The sequence below is a fragment of the Anguilla rostrata genome, chromosome 1 (assembly GCF_018555375.3).
Source record: "Anguilla rostrata isolate EN2019 chromosome 1, ASM1855537v3, whole genome shotgun sequence".
Taxonomy (NCBI): Eukaryota; Metazoa; Chordata; class Actinopteri; order Anguilliformes; family Anguillidae; genus Anguilla; species Anguilla rostrata.
In genome coordinates, this window is record NC_057933.1 from 19,252,000 (window position 1) to 19,276,581 (window position 24,582).

The 24,582-nt window shown below is 38.2% G+C and overlaps 1 protein-coding gene across 1 annotated transcript; it reads left to right on the forward strand.

Moving 5' to 3' along the window:
* The first annotated feature begins 3 nt into the window (after positions 1–3).
* Positions 4–12,826, forward strand: prox2 (prospero homeobox 2). Its single transcript, XM_064327916.1, has 5 exons — positions 4–512; positions 3,774–5,399; positions 8,055–8,162; positions 9,767–9,961; positions 12,025–12,826. The coding sequence occupies exons 2-5, from the start codon at positions 3,843–3,845 to the stop codon at positions 12,190–12,192; spliced, it is 2,028 nt and encodes a 675-aa protein (XP_064183986.1). The 5' UTR covers positions 4–512; positions 3,774–3,842; the 3' UTR covers positions 12,193–12,826.
* The last annotated feature ends 11,756 nt before the right edge of the window (positions 12,827–24,582 follow it).

Consider the following 24,582-nt stretch of genomic DNA (forward strand, 5'->3'; position numbering starts at 1 on the left):
AATTGGGTGCATTATACTCAAACGGTCATGCCCTCTAATTATTATTTTGTTAATTATCATTTTAATGAATTCTACTCATATTATTACAGCATAATGTTAGGGAACAGGTCAGGTTGAAGGTTCTATTGCTAACTGGGCAACTATCGTTGAAATTTTCTGTAAAATAACCTGAATTGCTTCAGTAGCCAAATGTCCTACTGTATAAAGGGCATGCCTGACACATATCTGATGTAAACTGATTTCAGCCAACATATTAGCCTGTGAATAAATAAGACAAGACCCTACACCACCAAGTTGTTTTCGTGCCCACAATAAATTATGTTCACTAATGTGAGTGACAGCCAGCCTTAGATTACGTTTTTATCATAACTGAGCCCTGATTTGTTTTCACTGGCCACGCCTTCATTTCCCCGAGTGGCTCCCGAGAATCTGCGCATCTACCACGTTCATGGGAAACCTTTAATCTCGCTCAGACAGCAGACAGCATCAATTCCTTCCCATCAAAGCCACAGGTAAGATACATTCTGAAAGCACTCTTCTCAAATTATCAGCGCAGTAGGCTATATGATGTAGTCAAAGGATAAGTGCGCTCAAACTTCGTATTCATGCTGAATTGTAGCCAGCTGTATTTTATTTTTATGAGATAAGCGGCATAAATGACTTTGTAGCCAGATGGCATATGGAGGTGAGAATGTTGGTTGAAGTTTGAGAAAAGTATGTGAATACATGCTAGTACACCGTAAAGAGGAACAGGATGTCACCTCGCGAAGTCTTGATTGTTGAGAGTCAAGAATGTAGTTTTTTTTCTCTGAAGTGCCTTTTGTGTTCAGTATATCGTGTTGATAACAAACATATCACCTGATTGAGAAATTTGAGGTGGTTTTGAATGCCACCCCAAATGTTTTATAAAGCCGTGACAAATTCGGTGTGACAAATTATTTTCAACTTGAACAAGGGATTGTTTGTCCTATCGCATATTTTTATTTGTCGGTAGTGTGTGTGTGTGTATATATATATATATATATATATATATATATATATATATATATATATATATATATATTGTGTGTGTGTGTGTGTGTGTGTGTGAGAGTGTTGCGTGTGTGTGTGTGTGTGTTTAAGTTTGTTAACATATTTGCCAAATTATTTGTCTGAAACGACTGTAAACTGTAATGAAAGTTTTATCGTTTTCAGTATTAAACATTTGATTGTAAATCCGTAGTAGGCTATGTTGTAAATGTTCATATTTTGAACACGAGAGCGTTAACTTTTTCTAACATAGGTGTATTACTTTTTTAAGGCTTCCCATTTAAAAAATGAGCTGTACAATCGTAGTATAGACTGAAGATAAATTATACACTTGTAATGACAGTCAGCCAATCGTGTTAGCTTATCTGTTTGTCAAAACGGAACTGCCACCGGGAAACCTTAAAGTAGTAGCCCACGTATGTATCCTACCAGATTAATTTACTGAAACAGGTTTCTTCACATAATAAATGTCATTCTTTACGCGCACAGTTTGTTTTATTTTTAGGAAGTTATTTATCAACGATATGGTTCTTTTGTTTCCTCTTTCTAACACAATGCGTATGCCCGGAGGGTGGGAATGGTTCTGGAGAGCATACATTTCGATGGGTTTCTGCTGTACATTTACTGATAAAGATGTTTTAAAACTACAAGGAATCTACATGAGTATGAAGAAACAAATATAGGCAAATGAACTAGAGATATACTATCATTGCATGCTTACTAGGCTAACTGTATGTTGTCCTAAGCAGTGGTATAATGGCATATTTTGCGCTTTAGCGCTTATACCGACATATAGTATAATGAAAATAAAATAAAATTAATTGAATTAAGAACTTTTATGTGAGAATTCAACATTGGTGATTAAGAATCTCTGTGAAGAATGTCACATCAAAAGACAAAAACATTTTTCCCTGTCAATATGTGGAAATAATGCAACAAATCAAAATATTCCCTGTAAAAGATTGTGAAATCCCTTGCAGTCCATACAAGAGATTCTTTTCATAAGTGTACCGCATCAAACTTTCCATCTATAATTAAACACGAATTATGGATTGAAGGTACTCCATGTAGTGTTAAAATGTAGTAGAAGTACAATATATACTGTAAATTATAGATTAAAACATAGGATTTCTGATGTATTCTGTTCTGTGTGAAAAAGAACAGGAGCAAGAGGTGTGGAATATTTAAAAACTATACATTCTGTGTATTATTGTGGAATCTATGGTCACATAGTTTCTATGACTAGGTGCATGTGAATGATAAGTTCAGTTTGACTCACACAGAACAGTATTTTGCTGGCAGAACCTGGTATCCTCAAATTATTCATTTAGACACGGAGGAGCAGAACTTGTTTAGTTATTTAGTTCTTCTAGGTGCTTATATCCGAAGGTATTGCAAGTTGAATTTATATATTGTGTTGTTCTCATCCACATGCCATCTTGCACTCAGTTATGGAACACAGTTTATGACAAATGTCTTATGGCTTCACTTTTTGGCATTAATATAATATTACCAGAGGAAGAATGTATTTAATTGTATATCACTAATTGACTGGAGTCAAGGGTAATTTTTTTCTTAAATGCAATATCAGTTGTGAGTAAATCTTAATAAAAAAATAAACCAAGAATGAAAAAACAATAGTTACTGAGTAATCTCTGCGTACATTTTGCAGTCATAAGCATCATTAAAAGTATATGTGAATTGTATTCTTATTTAATCATTTTTATGAATATGCAAAGTCTATATTTCGCATTTGACTATTCTGATTGTCTGACTCATACTGTAGTCAAAAACAACTAACGTGAAGAATGAAAAATAATATCATGTACAATTTGTACTCAGAGTAACTTTATATTCTCGATATTTTTAAGGAAGGCTTATGTATCAGCACAGTTTGTAGATATGATTTTTTTTATATATACTTTTTTATTGGCTTCATCTTTAACCTAGATAGTAATAAAAAAAGATGACAAGATAATCTTATGTATTTTCTTAAAAGCGAATACATTGATCTTCTGTGTGGTCTTTGGAAGACCTTCATCTGTCTTTGGTATTGTAATTAAAGAAGCCTTTTTATGGGGTTTATAAATCTTTTTATCATGCATATTAACCGTCCTTTAAAATACTAGATGAAAGCAGAATTTTAGCATTTCTCAGTTCTTGGTTTTCTGTTTTATGAAATTGTGTTTTCGCATAAAGTATGATGGGTCTTTTAACATCCCTTAAAATTAATATTTAATGATGGAATTTGATTCTCATTGAAGATGTCTTTGTAAAATCAAAGATGAAAACTAAGCTCTACAAGCTACCTTCTGTCATCACCTATCAGGCTGGGTCTTTATCGAGCAAAAAAAAAAAGCGATATGTATAATACAACTGCAGTAGGATTGATGGGTCACTGAATGCTTGATGTACCGGGGAACTGAAAGCAACAAGTAAGGGTGTTAGTTTTAATCAAGGAATTGATTTTTGTATCAGAGAGTTTATTCAGTAGGCTTCAGACTACCTAAACACAATAGTATAAAATGGTGCATTTATGTATTGACCCTCTACATTGAAATCATATTGCAGATTTATAAGAACATAAGAAAAGTGATAAAAACAGGCCATTCAGCCCAACTTGGATTACGCCTGTCACATAATCAATATGGTTCATATTTCTAAGGATATGCCAGAATGTTTCATTTTTTCTAATTTCATAAATGTTCATGGACGTTTACACTTAATATATATTTATTTTGCAGATAACTGAGAATCAAGGCAGTTCCTGGCTCCAAACGTCTAAGTGACCATTAATCGATTGTGTTGAGAGCATGAATCTCAGCCTCTCAGACCAGAGCATGCACACGTCCAGCGAGGGCTACCTGGAGGAGGAAAAAGGTGAGCTGCTGCACCCTTGTTTCCGAAGAAACGTGTACGATGATTCCCTGACTACCTACTCAAATGGATCCATCATCTCCCAGCTGCTGAGGAAAACTATTCAGAGTAAAAGGGTCCTAGAGGACAATCTTTTCTACCTGCCGGCCACTGCTGTGTCCAGCTCCACCATGGCCGACTCCAGCCAGGAGGACCAGAGCAGCAACTCCTCCAAAGAGAGCATGGCAGAGCTGGCGTCTCCTGGCAGCCACCCCTCCGTCACGACCAGCCCTCAGGCCGACAGGCCCCTGAACGAGCACCTTCAGGCCAAACGTGCCCGGGTGGAGAACATCATCAGAGGCATGGCGGGATCTCCTAACGCGCGGATTCCGGGGGAAGGGGAGCGTAGCGAGGCCGACGGCAGGGATGCGAGAGAGGCCTACAGGGAGAACAAAAGGAAGCAGAGGCTGCCTCAGCATCAGGAGCACAGTCTGGGCGGAGGCCTTGGCGTCAGCCGAGGGGGGAGCGGCAGTAAGGAAGAGGAGTGTCAGAGGCTCAAGGAGCAGCTGCAGACCATGCAGAGGCTCCTCAGGCAGCTCCAGGAGAAGTTCTTCCAGGTTTACAATCTGAGCGATTCTGAGCAGGAGGACCGGGAGGAGGTGGGTCCAGCTGGGTCTATAGAACGTGAAGACCTCACGCATATCAAAGAACCCTTCGAAGGGTCTGACTCTGAGTTTCACAGGGACCAGGACGGTGATTTTGAAAAGAGGAGGGACAGCATTAAAGCCAGCCGAAGAGATGCAGTAAAGACACACAGCAGCCATTTTGCATTTCTAAAGGAGGGCAAGAATCTACCAGAGTCGCTCAAGTATGAGCTCTCCAAAGCTGTGAGTGAGAGTGTGGACTTGGTTTTTAAACAGTTCTCCTCAGCTTTTACTCCCCAGCTGCAAATGGGGCAAATTCCAGCCCATGTTAATATAGGACCCGAGAAGAAGACCCAAATAGCATGTGTGCAAGAGCAGCCACACACTGAAGATTCCATGAAGACAAGGTCCCTGGAATATTATGAGAGTGCTGAGGTGCAAATACCTGAGGACCAGACAGAGGCACTTTCACTGGTGGTTCGTAAGCCACCTCTGAGCCACCCAAGTTCCATGAATCAAGCAGTGAAAAGACCCTACCCGGTTCACCAGGCTCCCTTTCAGTTCAGCTACAGCACCCCCATTCATGAGAACCAGATTCTGGAGCACCTCCTCAAGTATGGCCCCCACGGCAATTTCGGAAGCCTCCCGTGTCTGCCCCCACCTGTGGACAGGTCCTCCCCAGATTCGGTAGACTTGCCGTGGGACACCATTTCTGCCAGGCCCAAGGTGAGCTCCACTCAGATGGCCCACCATGCCCGATCAACAGCCTTGGGACAGGTGTCGATGGATAGCCTTTGCCTCCCTCATGTTAAGATGGAATGCGGGGATCTGCAGAGCCTGGCGGAGAGAAACCCTTATATGTCGCTCAATATATCCTTTCATGTGACAGAGGCACTTGCTTGTGAGGAGATGTAAATATTTGCTTAGCCGAACGTAACACCTTGAGGGTATCAGAGGTTAGGCTGATATTAACTTGAGAGCATTGACTGTCTATTACATGGCAAGATTTTTTTTTTTTTTTTTTTTTTTTTAAACAAAAGTCAGCTCTCCCAATAAAATAACACCACCCTTTTCATCTATGTAAGTCACTGAATTGCCATATCCATCTATCCAGAGCTTGTATGTAGCACAATGCACATAAGATTGCAAGTAATTCACAAAAACATTTGTCAGTGTCCTTACAGAGTTTTGCTCAGTGTTTTGGAGTGCCTCATAATAATCCTCCTTCTGTCCACAAGATTATTATTATTGCCATCTACTGCCTTTGAAAACAACGGAGAACCAACAAAGAAACGGCAATTTTCCTTTCTTCCCTCCCCATTCTAACAATGGCTCGGTGAGGCTCGACATAGCATTAGGACTTTCAGTAGCACAGACTTCAAGGAGAATTTTTCCTTTGATCTTGGTAACCCCAAAAAATTACAGCATCTTCTTTAATCTGAGCAGAGTAATAACTTTAAGTCTAGAAAAAGACAAATAAAAAGGAATACAGGGCTTTGATAAGAATTGTCAGGAACAAAAGCCAATTTTCAAAGGCAGAAAAAGCAGCAGTTTCTGTTCAGGAAATTCTGAGTGTATGTGTTTTCTACACTTGAAAAATGTACTCAGAATATATTTGTCTTTAGAGTGATTGGAGTGCACCTTGAAGGTCGCATTTGGTTGTTTGTGGGGGAAAAACATTTTATTTACTGTGGCTTTAACACTTGAGCTTCCAGCTTGATGTAATTGTGAAATGCTAACAATGCAAATAATTAAATACTACAGTTGTATCAACTAAAATATTAATAGTGAAGACAGTGTAATTTTTCTTTCAAAATGAAATTTTAAAATAAGATGTTTTCATATTACAATTTTGTTTTCTAAGGAGACATGTATAACATTAATACATATATAAAAATTAAAATTATTTTTGCTGTCATTAAGCATACTTTAAAATGTGAACATTGTTTCACCTTAGATTTAAATGCAAATCTAGACTTGCAGCCATTTTAACTAAATGGTGAAAAACTATAACTAAAAAGTACTGCTGAGAAATATCAATGGAGATTCAATCTTTCATCCTCAGTGTTGGTTTCTATGAAATAATTTAGCTTCTACATATACTGTATTTACAGTGGTCCACAGGAATTTTTCATTAAGTCACAATATTTTATTTTCACATTCCATAGAAAATACAATATTGCCATTTTAAAATCAACTGATATCAGTAGATGAGTCATTTGATAAAAAATCAGTTTGCCAATGAAAATATCATAGCCCCATTCATTGTTTAATGTATTGTGAGAATAGCTGAAGCTATACTGTATCTACAGCCATTATTCAGTAGGTGTGCTGTGTCAATTGTTTAAATTCAAAATCTTGCAGTGCTTTCCCAGATTACTAATTTTGCTCATTCTTGGTTCATTATACAATTGTCTATTGATTACACATAGAGAAGTCAGTATGTTTTTGATAGCCACTGAGAAAACATTTTGGAAAATCCAAAAAAATGTTCCTTAAAGGTCATTTTACTAACCCTTAAAAAAAAACTGCAACTGCTAGTTGTGATGTAAAATGTCTTCAGTTTTCTTGGTGTTGGGGTGAGAAGAGGTTTACTGTTCCCGTAATGTAAATCTCATAAATCTCCACACATTTCCTGATAAGGATATGCCTAGAATTGCATGAGCATGATTTATGAAGAAAGCGTTATTGAATAATCCACAATTATGTTAATCATTTACATCATACAGGGAAAATAAGATTCACCTTAAAGGATTTGTGTCTGTGTGTGTGCATGTTGGCTGGTGTGTGTGTATGTGTGTGTGTGTGTGTGTGCATGTGGGCGTAAGTAATGCATGCATATGTGTGTGTGTATGTGTGTTGGGCGTTGTTCATGGATATGAAGTTTCAGGTGAATCTCGACTAAAAAGTTGAAATGGCTCAGTTATCATAGAAATCTTTGATAAATATAAGTCAAGAAGCACAAATGGCTTTTCTGTTCCATCCCTTTCTTCTTGTACATAGTACTTTGCTCTTATCAAGGAACTCACTTGTCTAATATATCCCCTAAATAAAACAATAGATAAGAACAGATAAATGGTTCACTTTTATTATTGTTATTATTATTATTATTGTTATTATTGTTATTATTATTATTATTATTATTATTATTATTATAGCCATCTGGACTACAAAATAATCAAATCACAAAACTGAGATATTCCATTTCTTATTGCCGTCCAAACGATGTTTTAATCCCCACCAGGCATTTCCCTGAAAGCAGCATTTGAAAGCCTCTAATTAAAATCCCTAATCTAATATACAAAGCTATTTTGTCTCCATGCACATAATATTGTGTCTTTATTGACTCCTTTGGCAGCACACTGTTGTACTGTAATGTAATGAATTAGGAACTGAAGACTGCTGTGAGGAAAGAGAAAAAAGTGGGTGATTCAGACTTGTGAAGGAAGTCTGGGAAATACTTTAATATAGTCAAACTCTGGCGTACTTTTGTTTCACATTGTCTTGAGTCCTTAACTTCTGCACATTCAGGAAGGTCTGACACCCAACCATCTGAAGAAAGCGAAGTTGATGTTCTTCTACACCCGCTACCCAAGCTCCAATGTGCTGAAGACCTTCTTTCCTGATGTCAAGGTAAGCAAAGTAAGGGGATTGTATTTCTTTTCAAATTTACAGGCCTTTCACAGTCTTATCCAGAGCGACTTACAAAAGTGAATAACATCAGTATTACTATAGTTGAAAAATACAAAAGTACAAAAAACAAAAACACACCAAGAAGGCATAGAACCAATAAGAATGGACAGAAATGTGTTGCTAGGGTTGATGGAAAGGAGTTCTACACATGCATCAGGCCGATGAGAACTACACTGCTATTCAGTTCAACTAGCAACCGTGGGCGTTGGAACACATTTACTTCCATTCTATGTGAACACTTTGGTTTGGCAATGGGAGGAATCCAGTCTATCAACAGCAGTGTTTTGTCCTTACGTCTGAATAAGAAAAGTACACAAGTGTTGTTTTTTCCTTTATTTTGTATTTCTATGTTATCTATAAGAAGCAGCTCTTGTTTAGTTTTGTCACTCAAAGTCAAGGACAAAGTGCCATGCCCGGCTAGTTAGATTGAATACCCCTGCAGAAAATTCCAGCTAAGACCAGCTGGGATTCTAAGATGGTTTAAAATAGTTTAAGGTGTGTTTTCGACACTTCTAGCTGGTCATAGTTGGTCTGTGGCTGGACAAAGCTGGTCATAGTGGGTTAAGCTGGTGGAGTAAGGTGGTGATCGAATAGACTAGCTGTATGTATAGGCTGGTCAGGTGGTGAACAGCTGGTCAATCAACTAAAAGTGTCAAAAGAAGCTGAAACCAGTTTGCCCAGCATTGGCTGTTTAAGCTGGAGTTTTCAGCAGGGACGCCAGTTAAAGTTGGTGAGTCCGATGCGGTCTATGCCAGCCGTCTGGACAAGGTCACAAGCTCCGGGTTAAACAGCAGCGTCCTGCCCAGCTGGTCCCCCTTTCTCTCAGGCCCTTCCTGGTGGAGCCTCATTGAGTCACCATGCAGTGCTGACCCCTGGGGTCAAGAGAGGCTGTGTCTCCTTTTAGCCCATGACCCTCCTGTGGGAAGTCACACTGAACAAAAGGGGTCTAATCCCAGTGTCCAAACCAATCGTATCAGCCCGAGCCACTGAGAGGGAAGCTTCCTTCTGCCCTTATGATGCAGACTGAGAGCAGAGAAACATCTTTGATGGCAGCGTGGATAAAGACCTGGCCTCAGCCCCTGGGCGTTTTCTCTTTGGTGTTTCTGGGTGAAGAGATTAAATAACAAGACTAATGACAAGACTGAGTTTGGGAACACACTGCTTTGGCAGATGGTTTTTAATTTCAACAAGGTGGTGGGAAAAAGACTGATGCAATTCCAAATTGACTAAACACATCAAACGATACGACATGCATGCACTAGATTACTGTTGGCGTTTTTCAAAGAAAAAATACATAATGATTTAGGCATACAGTGAAGATGTACACTTTGAAATCATATTTATATTTTATATGTGTAAATGAGGGGAATTCCTGCTATTGTTACAGGAATGGTTGAAAAAAACTTTACTTGATATGAAACAAACGGCACAATATAAATCAATATGTCTGCCAATCATGCGCAGGATTTCTCTGAACTAAATTTCCTATTCATTTGTATTCAGCGATTTTGAGCACTTACTGGACGCTCCAAAATTTCTTCCAGTTCAACCGCTGCATCACCTCCCAGCTGATCAAGTGGTTCAGCAACTTCCGTGAGTTCTACTACATCCAGATGGAGAAGTTTGCCCGTCAGGCCATCGTGGATGGAGTGAACAACGTGAAAGACATGTCAATCACCAGGGACTCCGAGCTGTTCCGCGCCCTCAACATGCACTACAACAAAGCCAATGACTTCCAGGTAGGCGACGGCGCCCAGTGTCAACCTTGCATCCATTCAATAGTATTTATTATACTTCTAGGCTCTCTTTTTTGCTGACGTTCACTTTTTTTGCATTTCGGCTCATGATTGAAATAGTTAGATATGTTTTTTAAACTGTGCAACAACTTAGTTCAACTCACAACGTAGTACTTTTTAGTTGTGAGATTGGGTTCAATTAAAACTACAACTACTACTGCTATTTGATCAAAAACAATTTAAAAAGTCATACCCTCCCACAATGATCTGGCTTCACTGCAATAAATTAACACTTGACTCCGTTGGAGCAATCAACATGTTAAAAGAAAGTGAATTTGTTATAATATAATGACTAATTGATTCTTATTGAAGAACTGTAAGACAATTTTGTGACTGAATCCAGATGTTAGGGATTTCAGAGGAGCTGCAAGGACCAAGGTTATTTTTTCCAAGAATGCACTTCATATGCCTATATATTGATCAAGACCACTTCAGTTTCCAAGTACAGTAAAGGATTCAGCAAATAATTCATAGTTGCTTTTAGCCGAAAGGTCCCATTGCAGTAGACATTATTGCCCTTATTATTTTGAGCATGTACAGTGTGAACAGTAAAGCATCTGTACATGCATGAAATAATGCAATTCGTTTTTATTGGCTGGGTAAAATGAGTGGATTATAGATATAGATGTATATAGATGTAATAGATGTCCCACTGTGAAACACGTAGAGGACCTCTGCTTTCGCTGGCCCAAGCCCCACTCCACACACTCCTCGTCTGCGCGGCGACGTCCCTTCCGTGCGGCTGAGCAGCAGTCCGGCCCGGACCCTGCGGTCACGTATGGGAGTGTCCTCGCACTGACCCTCACGGCGCGCTGCACCTGCGTCTGAGCCGCCTTTAAACCCATTATCTAAACTTTAGCGCCGCGCTTTATCCAACTGTGGGAAGAGGAAGCCGTAGAATCCCGCTAAAACAACTCGGGATTAGGGAGCCCGGCACGCCTGAGTGGGGCTTGGATTGCTACTGACGCGGAACGCTGAGAAAGACGCGGCGAATTCCGAGGGAGACGGCCGTTCGGTGGGAAAGAGCTGAGACAGTTTTCTTTACCTTGGGACCAAGACATTCCTTTCCCAGGCCCGCTTTGTGTTGGGAGCTGGAGGGAAAGAAAATAACTTATCCCAACAGCAGTCCTGTTAACTATTCTGCATGAAATAACGGCACCGGATAGATTCTTCACCGGGGGTGTTCCCTTCCCCGTCCGGTCGCTGGTGCTGAGAACCCAGAGGTGGAATTCCTCTGAAGGTACAGATGGTTTGACAGAGGGCAACAAGGCTCCAGAACCAAAGCGGCACTCTGTCATGGTCCGATAATGTGTCTGACATTTTATTTGTTTTATATGTGTTGAGAACAAAAAAGATAGGCGCTCTCCGCTTTGAAGTGAGGGCATGAAAGATAACACTTATTGGTCAGGGAACAATCAATGTTGATTTGGAGTGCTGCACGGATTTATGGAGTTTGCTATCCATTGGTGCACCAGTGTGTTGACAACACTGTAGTTAAACTCTAGTTAAAGCCCACTGGTTAAAGGGCAACTTAAACCAAATATCTAATTTAATGGTTTGTATATATTTTGTCAATTGTCCATTCTCACAAAATCATGTTGTTTAGGAAAGCAAGTTATGGAAAGACATACAAAAACACCAAGTTGGGGTCATAATGGCTTGTCCACGCAGTTGTCCTGGAAGTATTAAGACCTTTACATCACAATGATAATATAAATACTTTGTTCAAACTTAGGACAGGGGACGCAGGACAAAGAAGGGGCTATGTAATGTCTGTTTTAGATTGAAGAATTCTTATATGTACTATTGCTATTTTAGAACAATGAGGGCAAAAGAAAACATGTAAAATATAAACAGCATATGAGTAAAACTTTCATTTAGAAGAAATCTAAATATTGCTGACTATTAGACCAAATGACCGCATGTGCTGTGTGTTCATTTTGTATTTAACAGCGAGTAGGTTACCAGTGAATCAGCACATTCAGTTTTGGTCCCTGTACCCACAGGTTCCAGAGAGATTTCTTGAGGTTGCTGAAATCACACTCCACGAGTTTTTCAACGCCATTTCCTTGGCCAAAGACACAGACCCTTCGTGGAAGAAAGCGATCTACAAGGTCATCTGTAAACTGGACAGCGATGTCCCCGATGAATTCAAATCATCCAACTGTGTGTAGGAAGTGCACAACATTGTGTATGTTTACTATGATCTGGTTAAAAAAAAATGATGCGTCTTGCTGTGGATGTGCAGTGCACTCTTGCTGATCCCGAGAACTCGTGAATTACTCTGTGTCTTGAAGGAGAGCCCTCATCACTTCTGTTTTAATTGGATGTTGTATATTTATGTATCAGATACATCAGTAGTTGTATTGCTGGAGGAGTGGTTTAGCACATGTGAAGCTCTATAACTGGACAAATTATAATATTATTGACTGGTTGGTTTGCCACATTCAGTATAGGTATGTGAGTATACCTTTGTCCTCTGATGAGAAGGTGTGTGACTCCTGGAGGAGTGTTTCACCAGTGAATGAAAGAAAAAATAAGGATTTGTGTCTCCTCAGACTAGGATTGTTCTATTTATTGAACAACTGATTTGGTTGGTAATAAGAATTGAACTGTAACGAATCTGTCATGAATCTGTTGCTATAAGCCACAGTTGATGCACAAGTGGCTTTGTTCTACAGTAGATCATCGGGAAATAACAAGCCATGACAGAATGAATGACCTGCACACTTAATCTCAAATTCACTTAATAATGCCCTTATGTTCTTATGGTCATACTCCTGACTAGTCTAACATTTCCATCACCCACTGCCACAAGGATATTTTTGGCTGGCCAGCCCTACAAAGGCGAATGTCTGTGACTGAGTGATGAAGTTACACCATTGGTCGGCCAAGTTATGAAGTTACACCACTGGTCGGCCGGAGAGGTCCAGCCATATACTAGGTTTTGACCTGGTCTTGTTCACCAACCAACATCATCATTGTTCTTCAGAATTTTATGAGATTCTGCTCAGTAGCTTTTTGCACATCATAACCACTCTCTCTATTGTGATCCTAAGTATCTGATAAATGAACAATTATGATTTTAGAGTTTGAGTATGGTTCTCCCTTCATGGATTTCAACAATTAGAAGATGATGGATGACTCTTACCTTGTATAAACTGTGCTGTAGATAGATGAGAACTATTGACAAGGTTTGAGTGACATCTTTGTTCTTTAAATATTTTTAGTTATTGCTCAAAGGTAAGTGGCTCCTGCGGGAAATGATAAGCAAATGCAGCATTGCTGAGACGTGTTCTTTATGAATATATATTTAAAGATGGTTTTTATCTATGAAAGAACAGTTTTTGGAAGTTTTTATTTTTTTGAAGAAAATGTCTGGATTTTGGAGTAGTGATATGTATAGTGCAAGTAGTTTGAAGAATATTTGTGCCCATTTGCCAGAAGCCTTTAGATGTCAGTAGTGGAAAGTCCATGTAGAGGCCAATGCAGTTTTCTCCTCGTGTGAAAATTCAGTTTTGGGGCAAATTATTGGCCCACTAAATGGAACTTATGAAAAGGTGTTCATGTGGACGTTATACTTGGAAACTCCACCACAGCATTTTGTCAGTGCTGTGGTCGAGTGGTAACATTATTTCCAATCAGGGATAAACATTCTACACACCTCTTCTATACTTTTTTTGTTTCTATAGTCAGTGCAATTTATTCTCTTAAGTTTACATTTTTGTAGTGGTTTCTTAGGTAGGTAAACTGCGACAATAAAGCTATGATTCGTTATTTTAAAAAATTGACTGTCTTGTTTTTTTATTCAGAAAACAAGAAATATGTGATCTATTGAATCTTAAGAAGTCAATACCAAGCCTTTTAATATTTTCTTGTATTATTTTCCAATATGTTCATTTTATGTGAATTCGAAGTAAAAGGTTAGACTGCATGGAGCAAAGCCTCCAACACTCTATGAGTTAATACAGTTGAGGTGGCCAACAGCAGGACCGGTTCATCCATATGATGCAATTATGTGGCATCACCTTTTACAACAGTCTCACACAAGTCACACCATTTTCTGCTGCACAATATATTATGCATGTCATTGTGTCTAGAATCCTTCTAATACCATTCATTTAGATTGATGTGTGGGATAGCGGAATATACTGTATAATAATGGTGCAATGTTAAAATGTGTGTGTGTGTGTGTGCGTGTGTGTGTGAGAGAGTGAGTGAGTGAGTGAGTGTTAGTGTGTGTGTGTGTTGGGCCAGGTGGTCCTGGAGGTCATGTCATCCATTCTTTGAAATATAATGGAAACATCCAGAAGTTCTATTTTTTCCACGTTTTTGTGATGGTGAATGTATTTTCAAGACAGTGCAACTAATGGAAAATACTAAAATTATTTAAGACATGCAATATATATATTTAAAATACGTTGCTGTTAAATCTAGTGCACAGTAATGCATATTTGGAATATACTGAAATATATTTAATGTGTATGGACTTCTTGAAATATAGTCCACATAATTGCAATACAATATATTACAGTATATTCAGTTTCTGTAAGGAATTGCTATACACTATCAATAATGGCCATTTGATGTTCACATTTTGTTTGCAAAAGGAAATCTAGCTTTTATTTAATATTTTATTTACTGATTTGTTTTCTGATGAACAGAAATAACTTCTAGTAATTACTGTATTAACCATAATGACTGGTATGATTTTACAAAATTTGGGTTGCAATATCCTAATCAGACTGGGAAGTTCAGATGGTATTTTCTCTATGAAACATTATAGTTACAGTAGCACACTGATGTTAGCTTGCAGGTCGCAATTTACGGTACGCAACTAATATGAAACAAAACCAGAGTTGGTTGTGGCTGTGTGTTGCTTTTCAGTATTTTTGATCGAACTTGTTTACAAACCTGTGTCAGGCGAGGACAGCAAACAGCTGCTGCCCAAACATGCACTTTGTATAAGGTCATATTCCTATCAGACCACAGGCTCTACATACTCTACTGTTTGAATGCAGCAGCTGCAGGTGTACAAAAGGCAAAGTAAATGGGAGTCTCTGGAATCGGTGGAAGCCGCCCACAGAACCAGTTAAACTTGTGGATCAATCAATAGAAGAAGCCAGGTTTAGAATTTGATGAAGACACTGGAGGAAATAGCAGCTGCTATATGACCTATCGACCTTTAAATAATGACAGGTAATTTGGACAGCGGTTTATATCATGCCTATGCATTTACTTATTAATGACTGAAATTTATTTATTTATTAATTTATTTATTAGTTTATTTATTTATTAGTTTATTTATTTATTTTTGCTCCTTAGCTTTGGTTAAATTTCTGAGCCTAAGATTGTTTTGATTTCAAATGTACCACATCATTTTCAACCCTCCGTAACACTATGATACTGAGTGTGGGAAAAGCCCTTCGCAAATAAAATAATATGTGTTTCACATTATTATTATTATTATTATTATTATTAGTGCTATTAAGAGTAGTAGTAGTATTATTTATTTATTTATTTAAATAGCTCTTATGACTATGAATTATTAAGGTGTTTTTCCAGATTGCATAGTACATAAATGGAGTAGAAAGATAATGAGTAAACAGAAAATACAACTATTAGGAACTATAATACAATAATACATTATAGTAAAAATATAGAAGTTTAAAAATGCATTTTGGTTGTTTGCATGCAACAAAATACAGATACCTGCCATTTTTCATGACAGAGGTTTAACATTTTGCTTGTAAATACAAACTACAAAATCACTTCAGCACGGCATAACTTAGGTTACTCTTAGAAAGATGTAGTGTTTCAGCAAAATAGGTTGTCATCCTTTCCTGGGACACTAAGGTGCCACTAATCCAGGACATAAAGCTAGCTGTGTGAATTCTTACAAACTGTGCAGCGCACATTGTTAACTAGAGCTAATTCAAGTAAAATTTCTAAGGCCTGCATTCATCGCGCGGCCACCGCAGGCCCAAACAAATGCCACGTCTTAAAAACTGACACAATGCATTCTGACCTAATGAGTAATGCCAAATGTGACCTCATAACAGAGTTTGCCACCCAAGCAAAATTCCACCAATCCGTGGACGCTTCCTTCCAGGCACCGGCTCAACGCGCATTAATCACTCCACAAACTGTGCAACGACAACAACTGCGGCGGAGTGCTCTCTATGGCCACTTCCTGGGGACAATGCGGGCCGGAGTGCACCAGGCTGCCTCGGAATAGTTTACGCAGGACCGCGCTAAATAGACAACCGATCAGAAATAAGAGCGCGTGCTTCTGCTGATTTGTGCGCAAAAGCAATCCACGTTGTCTCTTTAGTTCGAGAGTAGAGTAAGGCATATTATTTTACCCAGATACCAGTGCAAATGCAGAACAAACTGAAGTGAACATTAAAAATGTAATTTAAAAAAAACTGAGTACAGTATTATTTTTTTTAGTAGTTACTTTGATTATATATGGTCATTACAAAATATAATACATACTTAATTGAAAGTCCATGTGACATTTCACATTCTGTTAAAGAGTAAACAATTTGGTTTAAGTTTTTATTGTATTGTAAAGTTTTAAGGAGCTCTCACAGTTGGAGAGTACACAGTAAAATGAAATTAAATAAATAAATAAATAAATAAAATAGAAACAGGAGCAGGCACTTGAGTTAAATGTCTATACTCGAATAAAAAAAACAATAATTAAATGATTAATAATCTATTTGGTTATAATTACAGGCCTACTACAGAAAAGTCGAAACTGATTAAATAGTGAAACCACTATTATTTATAAGAAAATGTTTTACCAAATGCAATTCAGGGGTAAATTCAATTTTAAATGCATACAGATTTTTCTGACTAAGGTAGTAGAGGAATATTTATTTAGTATTCTGAATTACTGCTAATGTCTGCTACAATTATTATTATTATTATTATTATTATTATTATTATTATTATTAGGGGTCCAAGCAGTGAAGCTGGTGGAACCCTATTGTATCTGTTAGGATTATTATTATTATTATTATTATTATTATTATTATTCTCCGCTAAATGTGTCTGAGGCTCAGCAACCATAAGTTGTAGACCAACCAAATTTGGTAGGTGATATCCTATGGCCCCCCACTACTCAGGCACTACAAATCACCTATATCGGCAAGATGAAAGGCCATAACTCCCACACCATAAGTCAGATCAACACAAAACTTAATCGACTGATGCATCTGTATGTGCTCTACAACTATTGGGACCACCTATGTTTGCCTGCCATTTGGACTTTTTTATTAGTTGCGGTGCAGAAGAGCTGTAGCTCCAAATCTGAAGTGTTATGACATCTAGTAAACTCCTTTACGGCAAGCGACTAGAAGACATCCATGGCGACGCAACTAAGTAGTTTTTTTATCAGTGAGGGGTGGGTCTGAACTTCATAATGGACAATATTATCTATCTGGGCATTCATAAAAATATTCTTTCACCACACAAAAATCGTATTCCGTCATAGCAACAAGATAAACCCGACAATAGCCCTAAATATGCCAATATAGCAGTGAAAACGCTGCTCACTGAGTAACGAAATAAACTAGACAACTTTTAAAAAATGATACCATGTCATTCTACAGTCAATATCTGGGACAATATATTGAATAAATATACAACATTACCATTGGTTTTAAGCGTGGAGATGTCCCTTTTGAGACTGAGTGGTCATATATTTCCGTTTGTGAAATATACGCGCATTTGTGATGCCTGGGTAGGCTACCTTCAAAAAATAGCTGTGCGTAATACCACACCTGTTGTTTACGGCATTGTCACCCTATTTAGTACAATTTGGCTTGATTGACAATTCATTTATTCAGTAGGTGAGAGTATAAGCTTTCTAACGATGTATAACATGTCTGATTTTGCTTTTGGAATAACGTTTTATAGGTCAGCATAACCAAAAATTTTCTTATCTGCCAATGTCTAAATAAATAATACGGCTACTCTGAACCGAGGTCGCGAGTTGATATTTCGTCTTTTGTTTCGTTTTTTTTAAATGTGTATTTATGTGTTATTATTCTATCTGTCTCTGAGGCGCTCTGAAATGTGCATTCTCTGCTAAGCTGAGCAATGTATTGGAATATGTGTCTGACGCCTTTTATAGTTGCGGCGCGGAAGCGCTGCAGCTCTACATACACGCCGGACTATCTAAATGCTGTTTTATACTTTTGCGTAGTCTGCATAGTTTCCGTTGTGTGCGGCACTCGCGAAGGGCCAGATCATTTCTACATGTGCGGCATATTGCACAGGTTGCCCAGGCCATGTAATTAGATTTTGTTACTGACCGTATAAAAGACAACACCTTCATTCGCATTTCCAAATCTACTAAATACTGCACCAATGACCACAAAAATGCTCAGCTAGATGTAACTTGTTGCAACGAAGACATTCACCTGACAAAAGCGCTTTTAGTCGCATATTTCACGTTGCCTATCGGTTTTGTGAATCAACTGTCAGAGTTGTATGCCAGTGACCTCATGTCAGCAGTCAACCAATCATCTTCTTTACGGCGTATACGGGCACTGGTTACTAACTACACGCTTTTAATTTCTTGAGGAGGTATGCGTCTTCAATGCGGCCGTGCTCTGCAACCGCACATGCCGCACATTGCGCACAACCCCTACACAGACCCATTTTTACGTGTACTATGCAGAAGTATAAAACAGCCTTTAGTGTTACGACATAGTAAAGGCCTTTACCCCTAGCGGCTAGGAGACATCCATGGCAATGCAGTAGATATGTTGGGTGAAGGTATATGATCATGAGGACAAAACCATTTAAAAATCGCTCCATATTGGGCACAATTGTGCCAATGCTTGAACCCCTCCCAATGCCGCTTGCGGCTTTAATTATTATTATTATTATTAGTAGTAGTAGTAGTAGTAGTTCAATTTAACTTACAGTATATTACACCTAAGGTCAACTTGACTGCAATATTTCTATGATTTTTTGTTTTCCATTTAATTTCAAACAAAACAAAGACTATGATCTTTAAAACCGAGTTAGAAAGTGGTATGCTGCGGCTTCAGAGAGTTGTGAATGACAGTATAAATGTGTGGTTTATATTCATTCATTCAGCCTTTAGATGGAATGCATACCCATAACCAGCTCATCATTGAATGTTTAAATATAATTGAATGCAATATTTAATCCAGAATCCTGATGTTGCTAAACAATCAAATAAAACAAGACCACAATCTAATCCCGAAATCCCTATGAAAATGTACCTCTTTGTTCTCCCTCAGAAATCTTGCATCGTAGAATTCTGTTTTTTTTGGCCAGAGCAACCTAGCAGGCAGCCTCTGGGGCATTCTCAGGCCTGGGCATTGAGATGCCCATTGTGAACGACACACTAACATGTGTATCGGCCCCTGACAGGAATGAACCTCAGGTTTACCTAACCATTTTTTTCCCAGACTATCTTGGCCTATTCACATATATTAAGCCCCTTTAAATACTACTTCAATATAGTTTGGGCAAACACAAGGGATAAAAAAAAATCTTGTGAATAGAAAAAGACTGAGTATTCAGAAATATCTCAGCCTATAGCTTGGTCGTGTCATAGCTAGTAATTTTAATCAACTAGCTATCTTCTTTTCAGCTATAAACTAGGGTGATTTAAAAATGTTGTATTTTCTTGATAAGCATGATCCAGTGTACTATCCCCCACTCAGACCCAAGTCCTGTGACCAGCAGATGACTTGCAGTACTGGACCTGGAGTATGTGAAGGGGCATGTGGGACCGAGTCCTGAAAAGCCAGAAGTGTATTTAAGGGTCATTTAAAAATCAATAGGAAATTTCAGCCAGTTGAAGGAAGCCAAGATAAGAGTAATATGTTCAGCTTTGAATTACTGGGCAGCACTATTGTGAATGCATTCATAATTTCTGAATGGACGGTCTCAGGGAGACTGAGGAAAGGAAAGCCATGTCTAAATAAGATAAACTGGGCATACATGGAGTCACAGGCCACACAAGGCTCTTGTATTCTCAAGATTTTCAACGATTTATCTTGCATTTTTTGCATTGGCTAAATACTCATTGTTATTTGCCTAAATTCACAGAATACTGAATTCCACCACCAGAAAGAATGGTGAAAGAAAGGGTGAACTTTTAAAACCAAATAGGACTCAAATTTGTCTCTCTTGATGATGAAATAAAAGTGAAATGAAAATTTTAAAACATAGCATGTTTTTGTCTCAATGCTATTTTACGAATTGGAAGAAGAGATGTAAGACATATCCTGCATGATATCCAACTGCAGCTGAGAATTCAGCTCATCCAGGTGGACATGTGAACACACTGTATGAGACCAGTAAATGTCTACAAATCCAGGTCTGTAAATGAATGTACGAATTGAATTTGACAAAAAAGAAGTCTTATGAAAACATGCCACCTGTATGATGAAATATTCTTGATTACACAAAAGCACATTATGAACATTGTAATTCCCTGGGGAAAGGGAATTCAAATAAGCAGGACATTTAAGGAAATCATGTTAAATTTTAATTGGAAACCCTGCAAAGTATCTTGACAAAGTTACACCTGAAATAATAAAAATTAAAGAAATACATTAACTTGATTAGCTTAATAAGAGATGAGGGAAACACTGCCAAAGCAGTTATTTCAGAGATATTTTTCAATTAAAACTAACTGCTAAGTGAAAATTTATTTATTTAAAAAAGACATTTAATTAATATGTGATATCCCAAATGACACCAAGCATTTTTTAATGCAAGGCGGTAGATAGGGTAACGTAAAAAATAACAAGACTACAACAGAGAAATTAATAATTACATAGATTCATTTTACAATTTGCAATAATAAGAAAGTTGCAATTATCTACATGCTATTTCTTTAAGAGAATGGTAGGGCCAAATAATGAGGTCTTTATAATGCTTCTGCTTTGAAAAAAAATGAAGTGGCCAGTAAAGTTAATTGCAGTTCCCTCCTGCATGCACACTCAGAGAAGCATTTCATCACTAAACCCATTAAGCCCATTGTTTCCGTTTTAATCATTCATGTCAAGTGCGATTTAACAGAGATCGTTGCAGTATCTTCCATCTGTCTTGTGATGAACAGGTGAGAAAGGCACTCAGCCAACCAGGGACTGCCCAGTAAAAGCAGAGACCTGACCTTTGACTCCTGACCTCTCAGCCAGTGACTCTGCCTCCAGTGGACGTTCAGATTGTGAAAGTGGTCAGAAATGGCAGCCAAAGCCTATTTGCATTCAATGTTGTCCACTTCCTTAGTGAGTTGTGTAGAGGGGAGAAAATGTGCTAGCAATTGCATATAAGGGTTTTGGTTAAGGTAAGATGGTTCACAGTTGCACAGTAGTCTGTGATTGCTTTAAATTACACTGTTTGTGTAAAATCCAGAAGGTTCAGCCTTTCTTACGGATGTATCATCTGCAGGACTGTGCTATCGTTGAAGCCAAAGGCCTCTTTTAACAAGCAGGTGATGCTAGCCATATCCACACTCAGGAAGGGGTTGGTTGAGTTGATTCCACATTTAACAGTGTAAGCCATTAAACAGTCAACACAACTTTAAAATATACATGTAAAACGTGTTTCTGCATTAACATACCAGTCTGTAAATAAGGACTTAGAAAATGCCAAAAGCTGAATGCTGCTAGCCTTTAAAGACACTTCATTACACTTCCAACAGCATGTAGTCTGAATATAATGTGATGAAACAGTGCCACCTAGTAGAGACACATTAGCGCAGAAAAAATGGCCAAATTAGCATATGATTGTTTAAAATCAGAAGCAGCACCTGAGAAATTACTTTCACAAACAAAGGGCTATTTTGCAGAATGAATTTACTGAAATTATTGTTTCTGTTAATTCCTTAATAACTGTAATTTATAAACAGCAACACAGACCAATTGTAAAAAGAGCAATCTAGAAATGAAAATAAAATCAACATATTTGGACTTGTGTATAAACTGGTTTGGTAAAATACAGAATAACTGAACATACTGTATAATCTGAAAAACTGTACATAATACCACAACACCCAAACAGAATTTGCTGATCCATTCTGTAAAACAGAGAATTACAACATGCAAATCTGAATCCCTTAAATGGCCAGTCCTTTATGTATTATGTTTGGTCTGTTCAGATTTAAGTTTACTCCAAAACATAATTGCAAATGACTTGAGATGTGATTGTGATTTCATAAAATTAATATCACACAAAGTATTACGGTCATAGATGCATAAATATTTATTTGAAAGTGCGAGAACCTCAAGCTCATTGGGAAAAGCTGGTTTATTTTAAAATAACTTAAAAAGATCAAAGTTGTTAATAAACTGCATTTGTATTTTCAAAAGGTCTGTAGTTTCCAAGTAACCCTGTGTAAGTACCTCTGCAAAATAAATGGAATAGAATCTTGATCATTATGATCCTCATAATTGTTCCATCATTCAAATTATTATGATTATTTCATATAATACAAAAATAACAATAATCTGTTCTAGCACAAAACTTAATTTACATTTAATTGCTAGTTCTGGCCCACAGATGACATTGAAGCAGATAATTAGAAGCTCTGCCACTGAAAAACTGATACTCCCTATCTTAATTTTGCCCACAAGAGGGAGCCAGTTGCACATGTAAAAAATGTACTCAACTGAAAGGCTTCTGAAAATTATTCTATTTATTTGAAGAGCTGATTTTCTGTATACCAGAAAATAATTTGTAGGCTAATTTTTCTATACACAAGAAATAAAGATTTATCATGTCTGCAGTTGAGTCCCTCTCTGGGTATTCTCTGAGTGGCTACTGAAGTTGATGTGTCCTATATTTCCTTATTTCAAAAATGCAAATCACAGTTCAATATGTTGAGAGGTTTCTGAGTGAACCACCATATTGCACAGATTTTAAGTCTTGAATATATAATGTTAATTATGTCCACTGCCACTGTATGCAGAGTGATTGTCTTTGCTTTGGTACACTTTATTGATTAACATCATACAACAAAAACAAACTATTTCTCTTAACAGTATTATTAAAGAAACATCCATTATCTATCCCCTCTTATTCCTGGTCCAGGTTGTGGGAGGTGCTGGAGCCTATCCCAGCATGTACTGGGCGAGAGGCAGGAATACACCCTGAACACCCTGAACAGTTTGCCAGTCCATCGCAGGTTACACACACCAGATGTCCATCTGCATCACATTTACAGCAGTCTGATTAAAGCTTTGGTTCACCTCATATGAAGATAGAGAATTATATGAAGTGATGTTGGGCATTGCTGGAATCTTATAATTGCACAAAAGCAGTAGGGGGACAAACAGAGGGATATGGGGACCAAGATGACCCCAAACCCAGAGCATGTAGCATTTCAGCGTGTATGACGTTTGGGCGGTCAGTCCTGGGGGAACATGGCTGGCACATACATGACACCCCAGAGGTTGAATTGTTCGGTTTTTCTTTGAATGTGGGAATTAATTATCTTCCACACAAAGGATACATATTAATTTTCTAGATATTCATCAAAGAAAATGCCATAAATTAATAATCTCCGCTAATTAATTTCCTACTTTTCCAGAGCTGGGATGTTAGGGATGATTAATGTAATTCTGTTTGCCCACCTAACGTTTATTGCCGTCGTGCCGACTGTGCCTTCAGGCATTTTTTTTATCTGGATAAGATTTCGAGAGATCAGCACTGGATTTTCTCCTGCATGTACTGGTTTAGCAAATATACCCTCATGTTTGTATGAAATTACCGTACCCAAGTACTGTGGTAGCATTGCGTGTAATCGGTGAGATGAAGTTACAGTACGAGCAGACTCCACTCACGTGGGGGGGTTAGGCACCCTTTTGTTTTGGCTTTGAAGATCTCCGCTCTCCTGAGACGCTCCTTGCTCGTGGACAGAAAGGGGTGAAGGGAGCAAAGGAAGTGAAACTTAAGGCTCCAGGAGGCTGACTTTAGGCTGCCCTTCAGACAGGCGCTCCTTGGCGTAGTTTTGTGTGATCACCGGTAAATCTTTATTAATTTTAATTGGAGCCCCCATTTAAAAGAGCCATTAAAGCGGATTAATCGAGCCCATCCCGTATAATGTCTTCTGTTAATTAGTTTGTCAGCACTGTTTTAATATCGCCTAATGACTTCATATTTCAGGGATGACATTAAAGAGATGCTAAAAGAAAAGAAATGGCCTTATCAGAATGCGGTTCTTCAACGTGAGACGTCCTTCCGGCGTGAGGCAAGGTCAGAGAGGCCTGGCCGCTGGGGACAGGTAGGACCCGCCCGGGAAAGGGGGGTGAAGAGGGTGCTGATCGCCCACACACTGCCCCGAGCTCCAAAACCTCTTTCAACCAGCCAGCCAAACCTCAGATGAAATCGGGTTACATTGTTACAGCTTTTCTTTCCGTCTGTGCTCAGAACTGCTGGGAAACCCTCACTACAACAACCACAGGACTACAGGCTGGCAGTAAACAAAAACAAACACACTGTAACAATACAAAAGCATAATGTCACTCTGTATCATAAAATAGACCACAGCAACAAAAGGAAAT

What these genes read in the sequence shown, in the direction of transcription:
- prox2 (XM_064327916.1), top strand. Translation starts at nt 3,843, where the DNA reads ATGAATCTCAGCCTCTCAGACCAGAGCATGCACACGTCCAGCGAGGGC. An exon ending in ACCCTTATATGTCGCTCAAT is followed by an intron (nt 5,400 to 8,054) that starts ATATCCTTTCAT and finishes TAACTTCTGCAC; the next exon opens with ATTCAGGAAGGTCTGACACC. An exon ending in CCTTCTTTCCTGATGTCAAG is followed by an intron (nt 8,163 to 9,766) that starts GTAAGCAAAGTA and finishes AATTTCTTCCAG; the next exon opens with TTCAACCGCTGCATCACCTC.